Genomic DNA, 20532 nt, shown 5'->3' with positions numbered 1-20532 from the left:
AGTCCATGGGGTCGCTAAGGGTCGGACACAATTGAGCGACTTCACTTTCACTTTTCAGTTTCACACATTGGAGAGGGAAATGGCAACCCACTCCAGTGTTCTTGCCTGGAGAATCCCAGAGATGGGGGAGCCTGGTGGACTTCCGTCTACGGGGTCACACACAGTCGGACACGACTGAAGTGACTTAGCAGCAGCAGCAGCGTGTTTAGCAATGTTTGATATATATGTACACACACATATATATGTGTATACTCTTGGAAATCGGAGTAATATTATGTTTCTCAAACGTTGATGATTAAGTGAAATTAAATGAGACAGTGTTCAGTACACAGAAGCTGCTATTACTATTATCATGGTTATTATCACCATAAGTGAATAATGAATCCATGAGCTGTCTGAATGAGGTATTTCTGGACAGGTTGCCTGATGCAAACCTGCCTTCTTACATATCACTCAAACCCACATCCCTCAAATATGTGAATGAATGTTTGATTATCTGTTATGTGTCTGGCACTTGGTTAAGGATTGTGGAAACAGGGGGAAAAAATTATACTGTACCTGCTCTTAAAGAGCTCAATCTATACTGGAGAGGCAGATGATAATAACCATCATTTGGTGACAGAAATAATAAAAGGTGTGGACAAATGCTGTGGAAATAAGGTTATGATACCATCTAATAAGAATGACAGGCAACAACTCTGGGGCTTCTTATCTTAGTCGGGTCCTTTTGCTGGCAAAGCACCTTCTTTTTGCCTGGCTGCCACTTCCCTTTCCAGCCTCAGTCTAAACATATGATCTTCTGGCAAGCCATCCTAGAATCCCTAACAGTGGGTTGGGTGCTCGCCCTCTGCTCTTATCTGTGCTTGCCCCATCACAGTACTAAGTACATTACTGGAATTGACTTCTCTCTCGTCTTCCCAACTAGACTGGGAGACTCTTGAGAGCTGTGACTGTGCTCCTCATCACACTCCCAAAGTTTAATGCAGCACCTGGAACACAGTGTTTCAGTTCAGTTCAGTTCAGTTCAGTCGCTCAGTCGTGTCCGACTCTCCGCGACCCCATGAATCACAGCACGCCAGGCCTCCCTGTCCATCACCAACTCCCGGAGCTCACTCAAACTCATGTCCACAGAGTCGGTGATGCCATCCAGCCATCTCATTCTCTGTCGTCCCCTTCTTCTCCCGCCCCCAACCTTTCCCAGCATCAGAGTCTTTTCCAGTGAGTCAACTCGTCGCATGAGGTGGCCAAAGTATTGCAGTTTCAGCTTTAGCATCAGTCCTTCCAATGAACACCCAGGATTGATCTCCTTTAGAATGGACTGGTTGGATCTCCTTGCAGTACAAGGGACTCTCAAGAGTCTTCTCCAACACCACAGTGTTTACTGACTAATAAATAAATTAATTAACCTTGGGCAAACATATTAAGTTTTCCCTGCTTTCATTTCCATGAGACTTTAAAGAAGTAGCTCAGTCGTTAAAGAATCCGCCTGCCAATGCAGGATAGGAGGGTTCAATCCCTGGGTGGGGAAGAACGCCTGGAGGGGAAAATGGCAACCCACTCCAGTATTCTTGCCTGGGAAATCTCATGGACAGAGGAGCCCGGTGGGCTACAGTCCATGGGGTCGCAAGAGTTGGACACGACTTAGTGACTAAACCACCACCAACAATCTGCTCTGAAGGGCACATGGAGGGTAAAAAGGCCATGTTCTGGTTTAAGCTAGCATCAGAGTCCAGAGCCAACCGACCAACAATCTCAATGAGATACGCCAGGATCACCCCATCCCGGAGATCTTGTCGCAGGTCCTGCACTGGCTTCACCGCTGGCCTCTTCTTCAGCTGTGCGTTCACCCAGGCCACGTATGCCTGCAGCTGTTGCTGGAAAATGAAAGCGGGAGATAAGGAAAGGTTGCATGTTACTTACATCCTCTTCCCTGAACCCTCCAAGGCAGCATTGGAGACTGGACGATCTATACCCGACTTCCCAGGTGGCCCAGTGATAAAGAATTCGCCTGCCAATACAGGAGATGCAAGAGACACGGATTCAATCCCTGGGTGGGGAAGATCCCCTGGAGTAGGAAATGGCAACCGGCTCCAGAATTCTTGCCTGGATATTTCCATGCACAGAGGAGCCTGGTGGGCTACAGTTCATGGGGTTGCAAAGACTTGCACACAACTGAGCAGTCTATACCCAGAGGGAGGAGAAGAAGGTTTTAAGGAAAGAAAGACGGTTAGACATGGATTATGTTCTAAAATTCTCTAGCTTTATGCTAGTCTCCGGGATGAGCTACCCTCTGACTCGGGTGGTGGTGTGGACACAGGTATGTAGATGAGCGTTTCGGCGACAATGACTCCTGCTTTCTTTGACTTTAGCTCTGTCGACCAGGAGTAAAGCTGGACCAGAAGCACAGCCCATTTTCAAGTGCGATGAGAGCTGCCAGTGAGCCACTGCGCTTCCCAGGAACGATCTCTTGTGACCGTGTGCACAATGGCCTGTGACATTCCTAAGAACTGATCCTGGGGAGCTAGGAATCCGCAGTTAAACCGATCTCAGAACTGCCTCTCATAGCTGCTTTCTTCACAAAGAGATTTAACTGAAACCAACCCGGGATTTATCCTCCTGAGCCCACAATCCTGGGATTGCTACAGAGTTAGCTTTAATCCAGGCTTTATGTTGTCAGAGAGGATCTGGTTACCTGAAACCTGCACAAAGAAAGAAGAAAGGCTAGGATGAGCAGAGTTCCTGCAGACTGGGGTCGGGGTCGGGGGAGCCTTCTTTTTTTTTTCAGACAACGCTTATGCTCCAGTACCATCAGAAACCTGTCAGACTCAGACAGGACACATAACTCATGGAAACACCTAGATAACCTTTCACATTCCATTTTAAACAGGGCTTGTATATTCAGGTGTTCATTCTGATTATTTGGGCACTAAAAGTCAAAATAGCACAAGAGCAAGGTCATAGTACAGGCAGCAGTTCTGGCTGATGTCATAAAAGACCAAGACTCTGAACCTAAAAATTAAATTCAAGGGCTAACAGTATCAAACTGTAATTTGGTTAAAATACAGTTGATTTCTAAGCTCCAAGTACTTCCTTAATGAAATGATGTCAGAAATTACTCACTGGCTGCTCCCTGAGCTGAAATTAAATCTTCACTATTTTCTCTACATCAATTTGTGGGAATAAATAAAGTCCTTTGGAAGGTAGCACTAAGGCAATGTTCTATCAGCTACTGACAAACTGTAGGAACTGCAATGATCAGCAAGAGGTAGGGGGAAGAATCTGGCATTTATTGAGTACCTACCATGAATTAAACACTACTTTTGATGTTTTATATGTCTTCTAATGAATATTAAAAAGCAGAGACATTACTTTGCCAACCAAGGTCCGTCTAGTCAAGGCTATGGTTTTTCCAGTGGTCATGTATGGATGTGAGAGTTGGACTGTGAAGAAAGCTGATTGCCGAAGAATTGATGCTTTTGAACTGTGGTGTTGGAGAAGACTCTTGAGAGTCCCTTGGACTGCAAGGAGATCCAACCAGTCCATTCTAAAGGAGATCAGTCCTGGGTGTTCATTGGAAGGACTGATGCTAGAGCTGAAACTCCAATACTTTGGCCACCTCATGCGACGAGTTGACTCACTGGAAAAGACTCTGATGCTGGGAGGGATTGGGGGCAGGAGGAGAAGGGGATAACAGAGAATGAGATGGCTGGATGGCATCACCGACTTGATGGACATGAATTTGAGTGAACTCCAAGAGTTGGTGATGGACAGGGAGGCCTAGCGTGCTGTGATTCATGGGGTCGCAAAGAGTCAGACACGACTGAGCGACTGAACTGGACTTAATGTATCTGGAGGGCTTCCCTGATGGCTCAGTGGTAAAGAACCCTCCTGCCAATGCAGTAGATCTGGGTTCAATTCCTGGGTCAGGAAGATTCCCTGGAGTAAGAAATAGCAACCCACCCCAGTATTTTTGCCTGGGAAATCCCACGGACAGAGGAGGGCTGGCAGGCTACACCCCATGGGGTAACAAAAGAGTTGGACACAACTCAGCAACTAAACAACACAACAATGTACCTAGAACACAGCCACACAGTTGATGCTTACTAAATGGTCATCATTATTTTCATTATCATCATCCAATTCAGTTCTCACAGAAGCACTGAAGGGTTGGTATCATCTCCGTTCTGTGGATTAGGTTCAGAGAAATCATGTAACTTCTCCAAAGTCTCCATCCCTATGCCATGGCAGACCTGGTTAGCAAACACAGTAAAGGTGGTCCAAGGGCCTCCTGCTATCAACTCACTCTGCAGGCTAGAGGCGGCTGTGCCTTCTGCTTTCACACTGGCCAGATTCCTGTCCAGGTGAGCTCCTACCATTCAGCCAGAATGGCAGGACAGGCAAAGGGTGCCTCCAGAGCAAACCGCTCTGCTCCGGGCCACAAAGGCATCAGGGTAACAGCTGGGTCTGATTACCTGGCTTACATCAAAATCCCTACCCAGTTCCCTCTGTCGAGTATCACCCTCAACCCTCCCCCCACACATTCCTGCTTAAAATCCTTCACTGGCCTCTCATTACCCTCAGGATTAAACCCAGCCTCCTCAGTTGCACTTCAGCCTGTCCTGAGCTAGTCCTTACCTCTTCTCCAGCTTCACTTACCCATCCCATTTGCCCCCTCCCCCCTGCCCCGTGTTTAAGGTTGGTCCAAGCTATGTGCAGTGCCCCAGACACACCATGTCTTCCGGCCACTCTACCTCCCTCCCGCCTCGCATCTCTTCTTAAACCTCAGCTCAAGCGTCACCTCTTCCAGGCAGCCTTCCCTGACCCTCCCACACACCTCAGACACTGATCTCTGTGAGGACATCCTGTGCCAGGCAATCAGTTCAACTACAAAGTGGGTGCAGATGTCCTGTGCCAGGCAATCAGTTCAACTACAAGGTGGGTGCAGCCAGTGTTCTGTGACGGGGCTACAAAGAGCTTTATGCCTTCAAGAAGTTTGCAGGGAAAAAAACGAGAAGAGAGGAGGAGAAGCTTGCAGGTTGGTGAGACAAGCGCCGGGACAGGGGTGTGCGAGGTGCTCAGAGTATCAGCTCAATCTGAAGCCCATGCTCAGGGGGCTTTCCTGAGGAAAGGAGGCAGAGGACAGTGAGCTCAAAGGGGCTCAGGTCTCAACTAGATGCTCCATGCAGGACGTTATAGGAGTTCAGGATTGCTGGACTCAGAGTAACAGGCGCTCAACAAATCTCTGTTTGAATCGTTTAATACTTTGGCCACCTCATGCGACGAGCTGACTCACTGGAAAAGACTGATGCTGGGAAGGATTGGGGGCAGGAGGAGAAGGAGACGACAGAGAATGAGATGGCTGGATGACATCACCGACTCGATGGACATGAGTTTGAGTGAACTCCGGGAGTTGGTGATGGACAGGGAGGCCTGGCGTGCTGTGATTCATGGGGTCGCGGAGAGTCGGACACGACTGAGTGACTGAACTGAACTGAACTGAATAATGTGTCAAATTTCACCAGGCCAAAACTTACGATGATTCTAAAAGTTAATTATGCAGGGGAAGACAAGAACAAGTACTTTTCATCAGGCCAAGATAATTTTACTTAAGTAATCATAGCCTTCTTTTGGCCAATGAATAGAAGTAAGGTGTCTCTGATGCAAAACTGCTTTGAGGTTCCTCATAGAACTTCTCACGCAGATTAATCACAGTTCTCAGCTTTCAGTAAAGAGGATTCTACTGCATAAGTGATAATAATTGTCACCACTTTTCTGAACACTTACTCTGTTTCTAGAGCTATGCTAGGTCCTTTAGACACAATTTCTCTAATGCTAATCTGCCAGGGAAATTTTTACTGTATCTATTTGGCTAACTGCAAACCTAGACTCCAAAATGGTAAAATAATGTTCAAGGCCACCCAGCCTGTAAACTATGAATATGAAATTCACTCTGACTCCCAAACCAGTACTCTTTCCACTCTACCACACTGTCACCTAAATAAATGCATCCCTGAGGTTTAAACAAGCTCACCAGACTCTCAGAATGGAGGTTGCTGCTGCTACTGGCTGCTGCTAAGTCGCTTCAGTCGTGTCTGACTCTGTGCAACCCCATAATAGACGGCAGCCCACCAGGCTCCACCATCCCTGGGATTCTCCAGGCAAGAACACTGGAGTGGGTTGCCATTTCCTTCTCCAGGGCATGAAAGTGAAAAGTGAAAGTGAAGTCGCTCAGTCGTGTCCGACTAGTAGCGACCCCATGGACTGCAGCCTACTAGGCTGCTCTGTCCATGGGATTTCCAGGCAAGAGTACTGGAGTGGGGTGCTATTGCCTTCTCCCGGAATGGAGGTTGCTGCTGCTGCTGCTGCTAAGTCACTTCAGTCGTGTCCGACTCTGTGTGACCCCATAGACGGCAGCCCACCAGGCTCCGCCGTCCCTGGGATTCTCCAGGCAAGAACACTGGAGTGTGTTGCCATTTCCTTCTCCAATGTGTGAAAGTGAAAAGTGAAAGTGAAGTCGCTCAGTCATGTCCGACTAGTAGCGACCCCATGGACTGCAGCCCACCAGGCTCCTCTGTCCATGCGATTTTCTAGGCAAGAGTACTGGAGTGGCTTGCCATTGCCTTCTCCGGGAATGGAGGTTACCTTAGCCTAAACCACTTCTCCCTCCACAGCCAGTGCTTGGAGTCTCCTGTGTAATAATCTACACCTGGGAGCTGTCTGCTAATCAAAGAGCACTCCGCAGACCAGCAGCAACATCACCAGGGACCTCTCAGAAAAGCAGACGGTTCACACATTCCTGTGAATCAACATACTTCAGATACAGCAGAATAGAATATGCAGAACAGAATGGAAATGCAGAATCTCAAACCCTGCTCCAGTTCTAACGAATCAGAACCTGTATTTTTAAAAGATCCCCTCATCTTGTGTTTTCTCTGCTCCAGCTCTGCCATCAGCTATTTGTCAAAAGAAAACAATTTGGGCTCCTCTTGTTGGAGAGTAGTTTTCAGAAACCAAACTTTGGGCACGAGGTATACTCATCCTACTGGGGTAACATTCTGGGCCCTCTCAGGAATAGAGTAGGAAATACAGGTATGTATCACACCTAGACACATACTTCCATCTGAGAAACAGACCATGAATCATCCGGATCCTGCCTCCAGCCAGCACCACAGGGTTCATCTCTCCTTTTCCTTATTTGTAACTCCTTTTTCCCTACAGTGAGAAACATGACTCTCTCTATCCACAGTATATTTACTAATATTTCCTCAGTCCTAGAAAACACATCAAAATTTGACTTGCTAATCCATACCTTGTATGGATTAGTATAGTCATTTAAAAAAATATTTATTTATTGGGCTATGCCAGGTCATAGAAAAATAAATTTACTAGCCAGAAATTGACATATGATTATATAGTCCTTTTTGTCTTTAGCCTTACAGTGTACACTCAAACTACTGATTCCAAAGGGACTTAGGTTAATTCTTTTCTTTCCTCTGCCTTCAGTGTGGTTATGTTATTAATTCATAATACAGTTAAGTACATTTATTACAATTGGTAGACCATTTTGGGTTGTCCTGACATTTTGGCTGATTTTAATTAATTTGGGGACAGGAGAAAGATTAACATGATTCTGAAACTCAGAGCTATAGAAACACATACATTCAGAAGTGTCACACCTCCATCTTTCTCTCTACTCCCTCCCCCTTTCTCTAGTCTTTCCACACTATTCCTATCCATTCCTGGAGATAACCGATCTGATTCGTTCTACATTATCTGGAAAAAAAGATATATGTATATTTTATTTCCCTTTTGTTCTTATAGTAATACAGTAGCATAGTAATTTTTTTTTAATTTTTATTTACCGGGCCCTGCTGGGTTGTGGTTACAGCATGTGGGATCTTCAAACTTAGTTGCATGTGGGATCTAGTTCCCTGACCAGGGATCAAACCTAGGTCCCCTGCATTGGGAGCTTGGAGTCTTAGCCACTGGGCACTAGGGAAGTCCCAAAACAGCATTAAGCACTGATATTCCCTGGTGGCTCAGATGGTAAAGTATCTGCCTGCAATGCAGGAGACCCAGGTTCAAGATTGGGTTGGGAAGATCCCCTAGTGGAGGGCATGGCAACCCACTCCAGTATTCTTGCCTGGAGAATTCCATGGACAGAGGAGCCTGGTGAGCTACAGTCCATGGGGTCGCAAAGAGTCAGACACAACTAACACACACACATTCTTTTTACACCTGCATTTTTCACTTCACTTTAATTAACATTTGCTTAATATATTCTGGAAATCACTCCATGCTGCTGCTGCTGCTAAGTCACTTCGGTTGTGTCCAACTCTGTGAGACCCCATAGACGGCAGCCCACCAGGCGCCCCCGTCCCTGGGATTCTTCAGGCAAGAACTCTGCAGTGGGTTGCCATTTCCTTCTCCAATGCATGAAAGTGAAAAGTGAAAGTGAAGTCGCCCAGTTGTGTCTGACTCTTCGCGACCTCATGGACTGCAGCCTACCATGCTCCTCCGTCCATGGGATTTTCCAGACAAGAGCACTGGAGTGGGGTGCCATTGCCTTCTCTGTTGGTCTAGAAATCTTCCTTATTTTACAGCTACATGGTACTCCATTATGTAGATATATCATAATTTAGTCAATCAGTCTTCTATATATGGGAATTCAGGGTTTTTTTTTCAATATTTTGCAGTTACAAACAGTGCAGCAATGAATAACATTATGCATATGTATTTTCATGTTGATCGAGGTCTATCTTCAGGGTAGATTCAAAGAAGATGGCTAGGTGAATATAGATACATTAAGTAGATAACTTCATTCAGTTCAGTCACTCAGTTGTGTCCGACTCTCCGCGACCCCATGAATCACAGCACGCCAGGCCTCCCTGTCCATCACCAACTCCCGGAGTTCACTCAAACTCATGTCCATCGAGTCGGTGATGCCATCCAGCCATCTCCTTCTCTGTCGTCCCCTTCTCCTCCTGCCCGCAATCCCTCCCAGCATCAGAGTCTTTTCCAGTGAGTCAACTCTTCGCATGAGGTGGCCAAAGTATTGGAGCTTCAGCTTTAGCATCAGTCTTTAGATATTGCCAAATTCCCCACCAAAAGCATTGTATCTATTTGCATTCCCATCAGCAATGTGAGAGTGCATTTTCCCACAGTCTTGCCAATAGAATACGTTGTCACACTTTTAAATTTCTGCTAATATGATAGGTGACAAATTGTATCTTAGTGCTGTTTAAATTTATCTATGAATTTGAGCCTCTTTTGGTAGGTTTAAGAATTCAATTTAAATTCATCCTTATCTTTATATATTTTGTATATGTACATGAATTATCTGTTCACATCTCTCCCATTTTTCTATCTATTGTACCTTCATTTTAAGAGCTCTTTATGTATTAGGAATGTTACCCTTTGTCTTTGATATATGTTGCAGAGATTTCCCAGTTTTTCAGTGATCTCTCTTTTTGGATATTTATATTTATTTCTTTATTTGGCTGCCTCCCAGGTGGTGCAGCGGTAAAGAATCCACCTGCCAAAGCAAGAGACTCAGGTTCAATCCCTGGGTCGGGGAAAAGGCAGCCCACTCCAGTATTCTTGCCTAGAGAATCCCGTGGACAGAGGAGCCTGGGGGACTGCAGTCCACAGGGTTGCAGAGTCAGACATGACTGAGCACACACACACATTTCTTCGGCTGTGCAGGGTCTCAGTTGCAGCACGTGGGGTCTTTAGTTGAGGCACTTAGGATCTTTTCAGTTGCAGTAAGTGGGATCTAGATCCTGACCAGGGATTGAACCCAGGCCTCCTATATTGGGAGCATGCAGTCTTAGCCCTAGAGCACCAGGGAAGTCCCTATCAGTTATCTTTTGACGTAGTTTATGGTGGTTCATGGGGTCACAGAGAGTCGGACACGACTGAGCGACTGAACTGAACTGAACTGATGGTGGTTTTATGGCTATGAAAAGGATTTTATTTTTACATAATCAAATTACTGATATTTCACTCCTCTGAATTTTGAGTGATGGTTAGAAAGGCTTTCCCTACACTAACATGAAAGAAGAACTCACTTCTGCTTTTTCTCTAGTTCTCATATGGTTTCAAAATTGCTTACATTTAGATCCCTGTTCCATCTGGAATTTATTCTTCTGTATACTGTGAGATATAGATCCAACTTATCTTTTCTTCAAATGGCTGCCCAGTTGTTTCAGCACCATTTACTAAAGTCAATCTTTACCCCAGGGGTTTGAGATGTTGCCTTTATCATATGCTAAATTTCCATAGTTCCTGGGTCTATTTCTGGACTTCATAGTCTGTATCATCTGTATATTTGTTAATTCTTGTACCAGTACCAAAATGTTTTATTTGTAGAGGTTTTATAGTACAATTTAATACATGGTACAGCTGGTCCCTCCCCCCTGAAATTTTTCTCTTTTTAATATTTTCTTGACTATTCTTACAAATTTATTTCTTCATACAAACTTCAGTATATATTTATCTAACTTTCAAAACAAAGCCTGTTAGAATTTTTACTGGAACTATATTAAATTTATAAATTGATACAGAGAGAACTGTCATTTTTATGTTGTTGAACCACTCTACTCAAGAATAAGGGCTGTCTTTCATTTGTTCAAATGAGTCTTTCAGAAGAGTTTAAAGTTTTCCTCCTGTAAGTTATATACATTTCCTGTTAAGTTCATTTCTAAGTATTCAATCCTTCTTAATTGTGATTGTAAATGAGGTTTTCTCTACCATCGCTTTCTCTAACTTGTTACTCTGTGTATGTGAAAGCTGTTAAATTCAGTAGGTTCATTTTACATTGTTATATTTTATTTTCATTGAATTTTGTCAGTAATTCTCAATGATTTCCAGGATTATTACCACATCATCTAAGAAAAGAAATATTCTTTACAAAGCTTTAGGCCTCTAATCAATTTCCATATGCCTCTGGTACAATGTTGACCAGTGCCCAGTGGAGATTCTGGGCATTCTTCCCCTGTTTCTGGACTCAGAGAAAATACTTGCAGTCTTTCCCAATTTAGAAAGTGAATGGTTTTAGGAATAAGGTATATATATATTTCTCATGGTAAGAAAGAATCCATCAAGTATTTTTCCCTTTTTTTTTCTTTTTAATTTTATCAAGCACTACAAAATATACCGTAGGCTGCACAATACACTGCATAACCGTCTAACAGGGGTAGATGAGCACAACTGAGCTATTTCTCATCAATCAGGAAAACGCTTCCTGAATCAATGTTCTCCAAACCCTTCAACATATGATGATGATGAACGCCAGAGATGCACCTATCTCTTCCCATCAAATTCCGCCAATGTGAATAACGGGCAACCCTTTTCCCCTTGTTCCCATTAGTGAACCCGTGGGTGCGTGTCGTGGCCGTTTCTGGAATGAAGGAATACGTGGCCATGAGGGCAATCCCAGGGAGAATCTCAAATCACACCATCACCGCCCTGTTCCCAAGCAAGTCTTATTTTCTTCAGTGGTTTTATAAGGAACGGATATTGAATTTTGATGAAAGTTTTGTCGGCATTTATGGAGACAATTCTGGTTATTTTTCCTGAGACCTATCAATATGGAATATTCGGATTTCTTAATGATGTACCTACCTTGCACTCCTGTGGTTAACCCTCCTTGATCATAATGAATTACACTTTAATGTAATGTTGAACTTTGTTCACTAATAAAATATATATTAGAGCTGTATTAGTATTACATTTGTTGTACTTTTTCATGGTTGCTCAGTTGTTCAGTCACGTCCAACTCTTTGGGGCACCGTGAACTGTAGCTCCTCTGCCCATGGGATTTTCCAAGCAAGTATTCTGGAGTGGGTAGCCATTCCCTCCTCCAAGGACTCTTCCCCACCCAGGAATCAAATCCATGTCTCCTCTGTCTCCTGCATTGAAAGTAGATTCTTTACCCACTGAGCCACTGGGGTCTTCTTTTCACAGGTATTCATAAATAATATTTGTCTGTAGTTTTCTTTTTTGCACTACCAGGTAGATATATTTTTAAAAAGAAGCAGCAAGTTGATCCTTAGTTTCATTCTCTGACATCATCTGTAGAGCGCTGGGGCTATCTGATAAGTAGACGTTTGGTAGAATTCCCCTGTGAAATAATCTAGGCTGGTACTTTTTTTGAGGAATAGTTCCTTATTAAAGTTCTCTATTTCTTTTATAGAAATTGGTCTGTTTAAATATCCTGTCTCTATCAATTTTAGTAATCAGAATTTCCCTTAGAAATAATTAGTCTCATCAAAGCTTTAAAGTTTATTTGCACAGACCTGCAGACTCTTACAGTTTTCTTTGTTTCAATGGTTATTTCTCCACTGTCATTTTTTTATTTTGTATATTTGTGCTTCCTCCTTTTTGATCATGTTAGCTACCAGTTTGTCTATTTTTACAATGTTTTTCCCAAAAATCTTAAAAACAAAATGGTTTCAAGAATTACTGCTATTCTGGCTTAAATCCCTCTAAAACCGTAATACTTCAAACCAAACACAATTCCCTGCTATAAAATCAGACAGTCAACTTTCTCATCCAAGACATTTCACACCCTTTTTCCCTCTTCCCATTCTTCCTCCTCTTTTTTTTTTTTTGTTACCACCTCACATTGCTGACTCACACAGTGCTATCAACCAACCCCCCTCCCCAAATTTTTAGCACATTCTGCTGTGAGGCCAATCTCTTCCATTTTCATCCTTGTATAACTGATCTTCTTGACGCATATTTAACAAATTTCAACTTGTTAGATCCCATCTCACAAGATACTTCCAGACCCTATCATTTCATGTATTCATTTATTCAAATTCAACCAACATTGCCAGGCATTGTGCCAGGCCCACTGTTTACAGGCATATAAATAACTCTGATACAAAGTGATCACTGCAACAATGGAGAAATGTTTTTCAAAAAGCTATCTACCCACAAAAGGAGTAACAGGATGAAGGATGAGGACGTCACGGGAGGGTCAAGAGGGAAGAAGACATCCGTCTGTTCTTTAAGGGTACTTGCCAGTCGGGAATAGAAGGACATCCCAGGGAGAGGTGATTTTAAAAGAAAGAAAGGAAGAGCCTGAAGGCATAGGGTATCTTGGAGGAATGGCCAGTTAACAAATTTGTGTATGGGCAGAGCTGTGAGTGGCAGGCTGTGATGATCGAGAAATAGGTCAGCACAAGACCTACCAGAACTTAGATTTAAGTCTTAAAAGAGTTTTTTAACAGGCAAGCATGGAGCCTTGCAACAGGAAAGTGAAACTGTGAGAAAGGTATCTGAGAAAGGTCACTCTGGACGCACTAGAATATGAGACAGAAAGAGGAGCATTCAGGTAGTAATTCAAGGGAGAGAAGATGAGAGCCTAACTTGAAGCCAGTACAGTGAGAAAAGGACAAACTGCAGAAATAAGTCAGAGAGAGGACTGCCAAGAGGCAGGCAGTAACAACCAGAGAGACAGTCCAAAAAGTCACACCTGAATGGACAGAGACGCTTTAACAGAGATGAGAGCATGTGAAGAGCAAGTATGGGGGCGGGGCGGGGAGGGGGGAAGCAAACAGTTCGGTTTTGAAAGAGAGCCTGAGCCATCTGCAAAACATCAGAGCAGAGATGTTCTGCAGCCAGATGGCAAAATCCAGGTCCAGGGCACGAGAGATGGGTGTGCGGTGGGAGTGAGATGTTTGAGAGCATCTGTGTGTCAGAGAACAGGGACAGCTCTGGGACAACACCACCATCTGCTGAGAACTAACTGCGTGCCGGGTGCTGTGCTGGGCACTGAACCACGTCTTTTCATATATATATAGTGTGAGTGTGTATACAGTTGACCCTTGAACGACACAGGTTTGAACTGCGTGGATCCACTTACACAGATTTTTTCAGTAGTAAATACTATAGTACTGTATGATCTGCGGTCAGTTAACGCACTTGTGAAGGAACCATGGGTACAAAAGGCTGACTCTAGGTTACACAGCATTCCACTGTGCAGGGGGTGGCACCCCTAACTCCTGTGTTGTTCAAGGGTCAAATATATAAATATTGACTCCCCCCTCCAACACTGATCAGAGATGTGGAACTGCTATCATATTACAGATGTGGAAACCAAGGCTCAGAGCAGCAATGAGCCCAGAGTCACAGGACAGGTAAGAGCAAGGATCTCAACCCAATGCTGACTCCACACTGGGTTTTTACAGCACTCCCCAAAATAAGTCGACCCATGGAAGGGGAGTGGGGAGTGGGGGGAGGGCACCAAAGGGAAAGAAGAGGCTGAAAATGCACTGAGGGCTTGTCCCTGTCAGCCACTGAAATGAAGCCCTTGATATGCTTCACCTCCTTTAATCCTCACACCCAGTCATTAAAGTTGATATTATCAGCCCCATACAGGAAAACGCTCAAGATAACAGCACTGGTAAGAGGTGAACATGGAATCTGAACCCACCCCATCTTACTCTAAAGAATGCATTATTTCTATTTTGGCAAAGAAAGCATACAGGGACTTCCCCGGTGGTCCACTGACTCTGCACTCCCAACGCGGAGGGCCCGGGTTTCATCTCTGGTCAGAGAGGGAATTACAGCCTACATGCCGCAACTATGAGTTCACACGCCACAGCTAAAGATTCCACATGCCGCAGCAAAGATCAAAGATCCCTGAGTGCCACAACTAAGGCCCGGTGTGGCCCAATAAATAAATAAATATTAAAAAGAAAAAGAAAGAAAAGAAAAGCACACAATGAGAGAAAAGGAAGGGATACTCAGTGCAGAGGCAGGGGTATATCAACATCAAAGGGACAAGTGAAGTGAGCAGCAAAAAAAATTATTTTGGGGAGTTCCCTGGTGGCTTGGTGGTTAGAATTCCAGGCTTTCACTGCTGTGATGCAGGTTCTATCCCTGGTGGAGGAACTGAGATTCAGCAAAAAAACAAAAAATTATTTTAGAACACGCAATCAGAGGGAGAGGAGAAGAATCAGAAGAAAGTGTCATGTGGGAATCCAAGACCAGAGAATGTCAGGACATTGACAAGAAGGTCAAATGCGGTTGAAGGTCACTCTGAGGACTGGAAAACCCACTTCATTTAAGAGGCTTTGGTGACCTTTCTGAGAACTGACACCAGAGCACGGTGGGGTGAAAAGTCAAATGGCAGGGAGAAGACGTCAGGAATAGGAAAACAGAGACAGTGAGGGTGGGGAGAGAGGGTATTCGCTGCAGAGGAAGGTGGGAAGGAATGGGGATTTCAGGACAGAGGGCACTTGCAGGCTGAGATGAGGGACTGGTGAAGGAGAAGCAAAGGGAGGGCGGGAATGGTGCGGCGAGGTTTCAGAGGAGGGGAAGAGGCCTCTTCCTGCTCTGATGACGAGAGGCAGGAGGAGGGACCTCTGCGGGGAAGCAAGGAGGTGAGGAAGAGGGCAGTTGAAGGAGCTCACAGCCCACTGCCCCTCCGCCCATGATGAAGTGGGCAGGTCTGTCTGTCGACAGGGAGCATGAAGGAGGCTTCAGGAAAGGGACCCTGTGCGAAGCTGGAAAGAGCTAAAGGTTTCCGGGCCACACCAAGGACTCAGCTGGGGCTGGAAATCATAATTCTGTAATTGAGTCAATCCACTAGGTTATGTGATCTCCTCTGGAAGTGCTTAGCAGGCCTAGACCCTGAGCAGAAGAAGCCAGAAATAGGCTGATGTAGGACCAGAAATGGGGCTTCCCTGGTAGCTCAGCAGGTAAAAATCCACCTGCAATTCAGGAGACCCCGGTTCAATTCCTGGTTCAGGAAGATCCCCTGGAGAAGGGATAGGCTACTCAACTCCAGTATTCTTGGGGTTCCCTGGTGGTTCAGACGGTAAAGAATCCGCCTGCAATGTGGGAGAGCTGGGTTCGATCCCTGGATTGGGAAGATCCTCTGGAGGAGGGCATGGCAACCCACTCCAGTATTCTTGCCTGGAGAATCCCCATGGACAGAGGAGCCTACAGTCCGTGGGGTCACAAAGAGTTGGACACGACTGAGTGACACAGCACAGCACAGCACAGGACCAGAAATAGTCAGAGGAGAGGCAGCTCAACCAGGGCAACGGTGGTGAGGATGGTGGTAGAGAGAGTGTACGTGAATGGACTGATCATGGAATCTGCACCAGCGAGAAGAAACCAAAGGAAAGCTGACACACTGAGAAAATGGAGGAAAATAAGGACAAGAGAAGTTGATGTGACTGAAAGTCAGTTTAATGGGAATGTAGGAATGTGGAAACTGGGGCTTTGAGCAGAGTGGAGTTTCAGAATTTGAGATTTCAGGGTTAGGACAATTCTGTGGAACAAGTTTCCAGGACGTGGCTTCAGTATGTGACCTAACTGAGGTGGCGCTGGGTGGGGGACAATCACGGCAGTGGGGACGGTCAAGGGACCAGGAGGCTGGACCATCTTCATCATGGACCCTGAAGTCATTCCAGGAGAGCGGTAGATGGTAAAATGTTGAGGCTATCTACTATTCTGCCCAAATTCGCATGATTTTAAAAATTGATACGCATGCCTTCAACGAAATTGTTGATTAAAAAAATTTCAGCTGAAGAAAAGCCCTTGCCATGTCACTACTGTGACTACTTGTGGATCTATTAAGTGGCATCTAACATAGAAACTGGAGATTCACAACTGAGTGGAGCAGTTCTTGTCCACAGGTTAAGGGTCACATGGACTTCAGGTCTCCACCCCTCCCTTTAAATCTAAGTTGGGAGCCAACCACTACACTAAGCCTCAGTTTGCCTCTTCTTTAACCTGAAGATACCTGGGTCGCAAACAGTTGGACACAACTTAGCAACTGTGTACACACGCACACAAGCACCTGCACTTCTCACCCCAGGGCCAGGCAGGACTTCATTCTGGCTGTAAACGCCTAGTGCTGGCTCTGAAAAGAGCTGATTTGAAGGACAAAGTAGAAACTTGTGAGGACCAACCACGCTGCCCACTTTCCTTCCCCCACAATGATATTTATCTCAAAAGAGGCCTGAGGTGCAAGCCCAGGCCCCAAGTATTTCTGCTGCTTGGTTTACAGCTGACTAGCGCTGTCCCTGAAGAAGGCAATGGTACCCTACTCCAGTACTCTTGCCTAGCGGAGGAGCCTGGTAGGCTGCAGACTATGGGGTCGCTAAGAGTTGGACACGACTGAGCGACTTCACTTTCACTTTTCACTTTCATGCATTGGAGAAGGAAATGGCAACCCACTCCAGTGTTCTTGCCTGGAGAATCTCAGTGACGGGGGAGCCTGGTGGGCTGCCGTCTATGGGGTCGCACAGAGTCGGACACGACTGAAGCGACTTAGCAGCAGCAGCAGCGCTGTCCCTGCAGCAGAAGAAATACCAGGTGCTTTCTGTAAGAGGTTGTTGCCCTTTGGGAGGTAGACTAGTAGTTTTAGTTTTAGTTTTCTCCTCCTTTTTGTTTCATAACATTGAAAATCATATATGCAAAATAAGGAAAAGCAGAGCTTCTCTATTAGGGCTTGGGCAGGGGGGAAGGAATCCATAGGCCAGTTCACTCACTTTCCTTTTCCTCTACCTTCACCCACCCCTACTCAGACCCCCAGCTATCGGAAGTTGGGGGTGGGGGAGACACACTGCATTTTGTTTCCTTCTGGCATTGTCATTTTATGTCTATTATTCAGTGAAGACAAGATGCAACAGGTTCCAAAATATGAAAATATCTTAGTTATTAAGAAATACATCTTAAGCATGCCCTCAGGTCTTGATCTGTTTCCAACAACAGCTGGAGAAACACAGTAGGACCACAATCAGGTTCAAATCAGGCCCCTGGGTATTGGAGCTCACAGTTCTTGGGGGTATCTGCCCAGCTCACAATGATACCTTCTCTAGAAACATCCCCCCTCTGCAAACACAGTGGTGGGCCCCAGGACCAGCTGGTCTCATGTAACCCCATTCACTCACTGGCCACAGGTGATTGTCTGGCTGAGTTGAGTGAATCCAGTCAATTCCTGGAATTTTTTGATTTGGCGTTTAGGAATAGAATCAGTCTTCTCTCTGACAAAGTGGTAGGATATAAAAGTTAGATGTTGCCATAAGCCATGGTGCCCACCTGAGAAAGGAAAGCCATCTGGAGTGAGAAGGAACAGAACTACCCGCAGAAAGAAGCAGAGATTAAGAGTCAGAGAGCAGAGGGAGAGATCCTGCCAGTGTCTGAGTTCTTGATTTTCATTGTTTCTGAGAACCTGCCCCATTCTTGCCCTTTCTATGGTTTAGTTTTTCAGCCTTCCCTTGGACTCCACGAGTCAGTAAATTCCACTTTCTGTCTCTGCCAGTTCAAGATGGGTTCTTGACGCTTAACAACCAAACTAATACAGAAACCAACACAATCAGACAGACAGTGTCAGTGACAGCACAGATATAATCTCAGCCCAGAATTAACACCTCTAACTTGTTCTGAGGAAGCTAGAAGGATGTCTGGATAATCCAGAAGTCTAGAAAGACTAGGAGTTTTTATGACAACCTGAGTCAGGCCTCACAAGGAGGGAAAGCAGACACAGCCACAAAGCGGTGTGAGTAGGACTTTGCCTTGAGGACACTGGACGGCTCTAAAAGTTTTGAGAGTAGTGGTCATACCAAGGAGCGTCTGGAGGTATCTCCACAGCTTCCTCCGGGTCACTCCAAGTAACCATGTGTTAAAACTCTTCCAGGATAGACAATCCTGTCCACATTCTTCCTTTGTGCAAGAAGGCTTGACCTTGAAATCTTTCTTGTCACCAAATGTAAATTTCCTTCTGTTTTCCTTTGAGACCTGCACTTCCTTCCAAACAACTGTGTACACTCACTCAGCCTCTGCTCTCTATCTCCTCTGAGTCTCTAAGTCAAAGAGAATTCCGACAGGGGGGTTAGGCAGTTAGCCTCGCAAAAGCACTGCCTGGGGTTCCCGGGAAGTCTGTGAGACTTAGCATTCGTACTGTAGAAACATCCAAGGTTTTGGCTCCCTGGCTCCCTGCTGGCAAGCAAGAAAGGCAAACACGAAAAGCAGAGGACTCTTGTGATGCACTAGAGACGGACGGAGCTCAGGAGGAGACCTGAATGGCTCAGGAAGGAAATCAGCTCTGTAGTGAAACCAGATACCTTTTCAGAACTCTGAGACCCTCCAGCTGCAGCAGCATGAGTTGGGGGTGGAAATGCTGCGCTGCTGTGAAACTGAGAGGAAAGCAGGAGTTTGGAAACCTTGAGTTATTACTGGCCTAAATTCTGCCAGTAAAATAATGCAATATTATATTTCTTTTCTATTAACTCTTTCAGGCCTTTACTGAACCAGGAAAAGCTGTTCATTGAACCTGGTGAGTAATGAGGTAAAAATAAAGTTCGTAAGTAAAAATATCACTAACCATTTTCTTCCCTGTACAGGCAGAGTTCTTTGTATTCCTGTTCAGCCCAGTGATCAAAGAATAATATAATATATCAGAAAACAAAGAGCTGAAAACTTTCTGAAAGCTATCATCTGCTAACCTTATTTCAGGCCTCCATGGTGGCTCAGTGGTAAAGAATCCACCTGCAGTGCAGGAGATGCGGGTTCGATCCCTGGGTCCGGAAGGTCCCCTGGAGGAGGGCATGGCAACCCACTCCCAGCATTCTTGCCTGGAGAATCCCATGGACAGAGGAGCCTGGCGGACTACAGTCCATAGGGTCGAAAAAGTGGGACACAACTGAAGTGACTTAGCACGCACACATACAATCTTACTTTAAAATATCCAGGGGCCTTTCCTGGTGGTCCAGTGGCTAAGACTCCATACTCCCAACGCAGGGGGCCTAGGTTCAATCCCCGGTCAGAGAACTAGATTCCACACGCTGCAACTAAAAGATTGTGCATGCCACAACTAAAATATCCAATGTGCCACAACTGAACAAATAAATACTTCTTAAAAAAAAGTAAAAAATAAAATTTCCATTTGTTATGGGTTCCACAAATACTCTGTTCCTTCACGAGTACACATTCCCAAGTACATGCTCAATAAATGCATGTGAACGGATGAATGATCACTGTATGATCTACGAGTGTTCTTTGTCCTGGAGCTCACCATTAGGGCCTTTGGGATTGGTTCCCTGCCCCCTTACCATATCTGATCACCAAAGGTTGTGTCCATGACCACTCACATGGGGCCTGGTATGGAGATAACAAATAAGGAAATACACTCAGGAAAGCGTGTGAGTTGGAACCTTTAGTTCTGACAGCCCAGACAGCAAGGCCAGTCATGGCGGCTGAAGCCCGTCCAGGGCTCTCCCGCCTCTTGGAACCGCCTGCGGGGGTGGCACCTGGCAAACAGCGCCCTGTCGCTGGCTCCACACGCCTGGCCAGGCCATCACTCACCGGGAGGAACATAAAACTGCCTGAGAGCCTGCCGCCAGGGAGCATCTGTTTAGCTGGCACTGACTCCTGTGGGAACAGAGCCAAGGAGCCTGGGCAAGGAGAGCAGAAATCAGTCAGGATAGAAGAAAGAAGGTTAGGGGGCGTGGGGCTCGGTTACACTGAAGACTTAACAGGCCTTTAATTTCTACAGCAAAGCACAGA

General features: G+C 45.4%; 1 protein-coding gene and 1 pseudogene across 6 annotated transcripts in view; both read right to left on the bottom strand.

Annotated features, from left to right (window-relative positions):
• Positions 1–20532, bottom strand: part of DIXDC1 (DIX domain containing 1) — an 83425-nt gene that overhangs the window by 50106 nt on the left and 12787 nt on the right. For 3 of the 6 annotated variants that reach the window (XR_008685587.2, XM_055423013.2, XM_055423012.2), the window contains exon 2: positions 1776–1874. Coding sequence is in view for 5 of the 6 variants with exons in the window: in XM_055423013.2 (XP_055278988.2) it covers positions 1776–1874 (99 nt within the window). In the remaining variant the exon portion in view is untranslated. Of the gene's footprint in view, positions 1–1744; positions 1875–20532 lie in introns of all 6 variants that reach the window. The other 3 variants (XM_055423015.2, XM_088842929.1, XM_055423014.2) reach the window with 1 other exon arrangement.
• Positions 10671–11453, bottom strand: LOC148775551 (NADH dehydrogenase [ubiquinone] 1 alpha subcomplex subunit 1 pseudogene; annotated as a pseudogene).

This window comes from Moschus berezovskii, chromosome 14, assembly GCF_049115385.1.
Source record: "Moschus berezovskii isolate FMDL1 chromosome 14, NW_MosBer_1.0, whole genome shotgun sequence".
Classification (NCBI taxonomy): domain Eukaryota; kingdom Metazoa; phylum Chordata; class Mammalia; order Artiodactyla; family Moschidae; genus Moschus; species Moschus berezovskii.
Note: the sequence above shows the minus strand (reverse complement) of the source record. Positions and strands in the feature narration are given on the sequence as shown.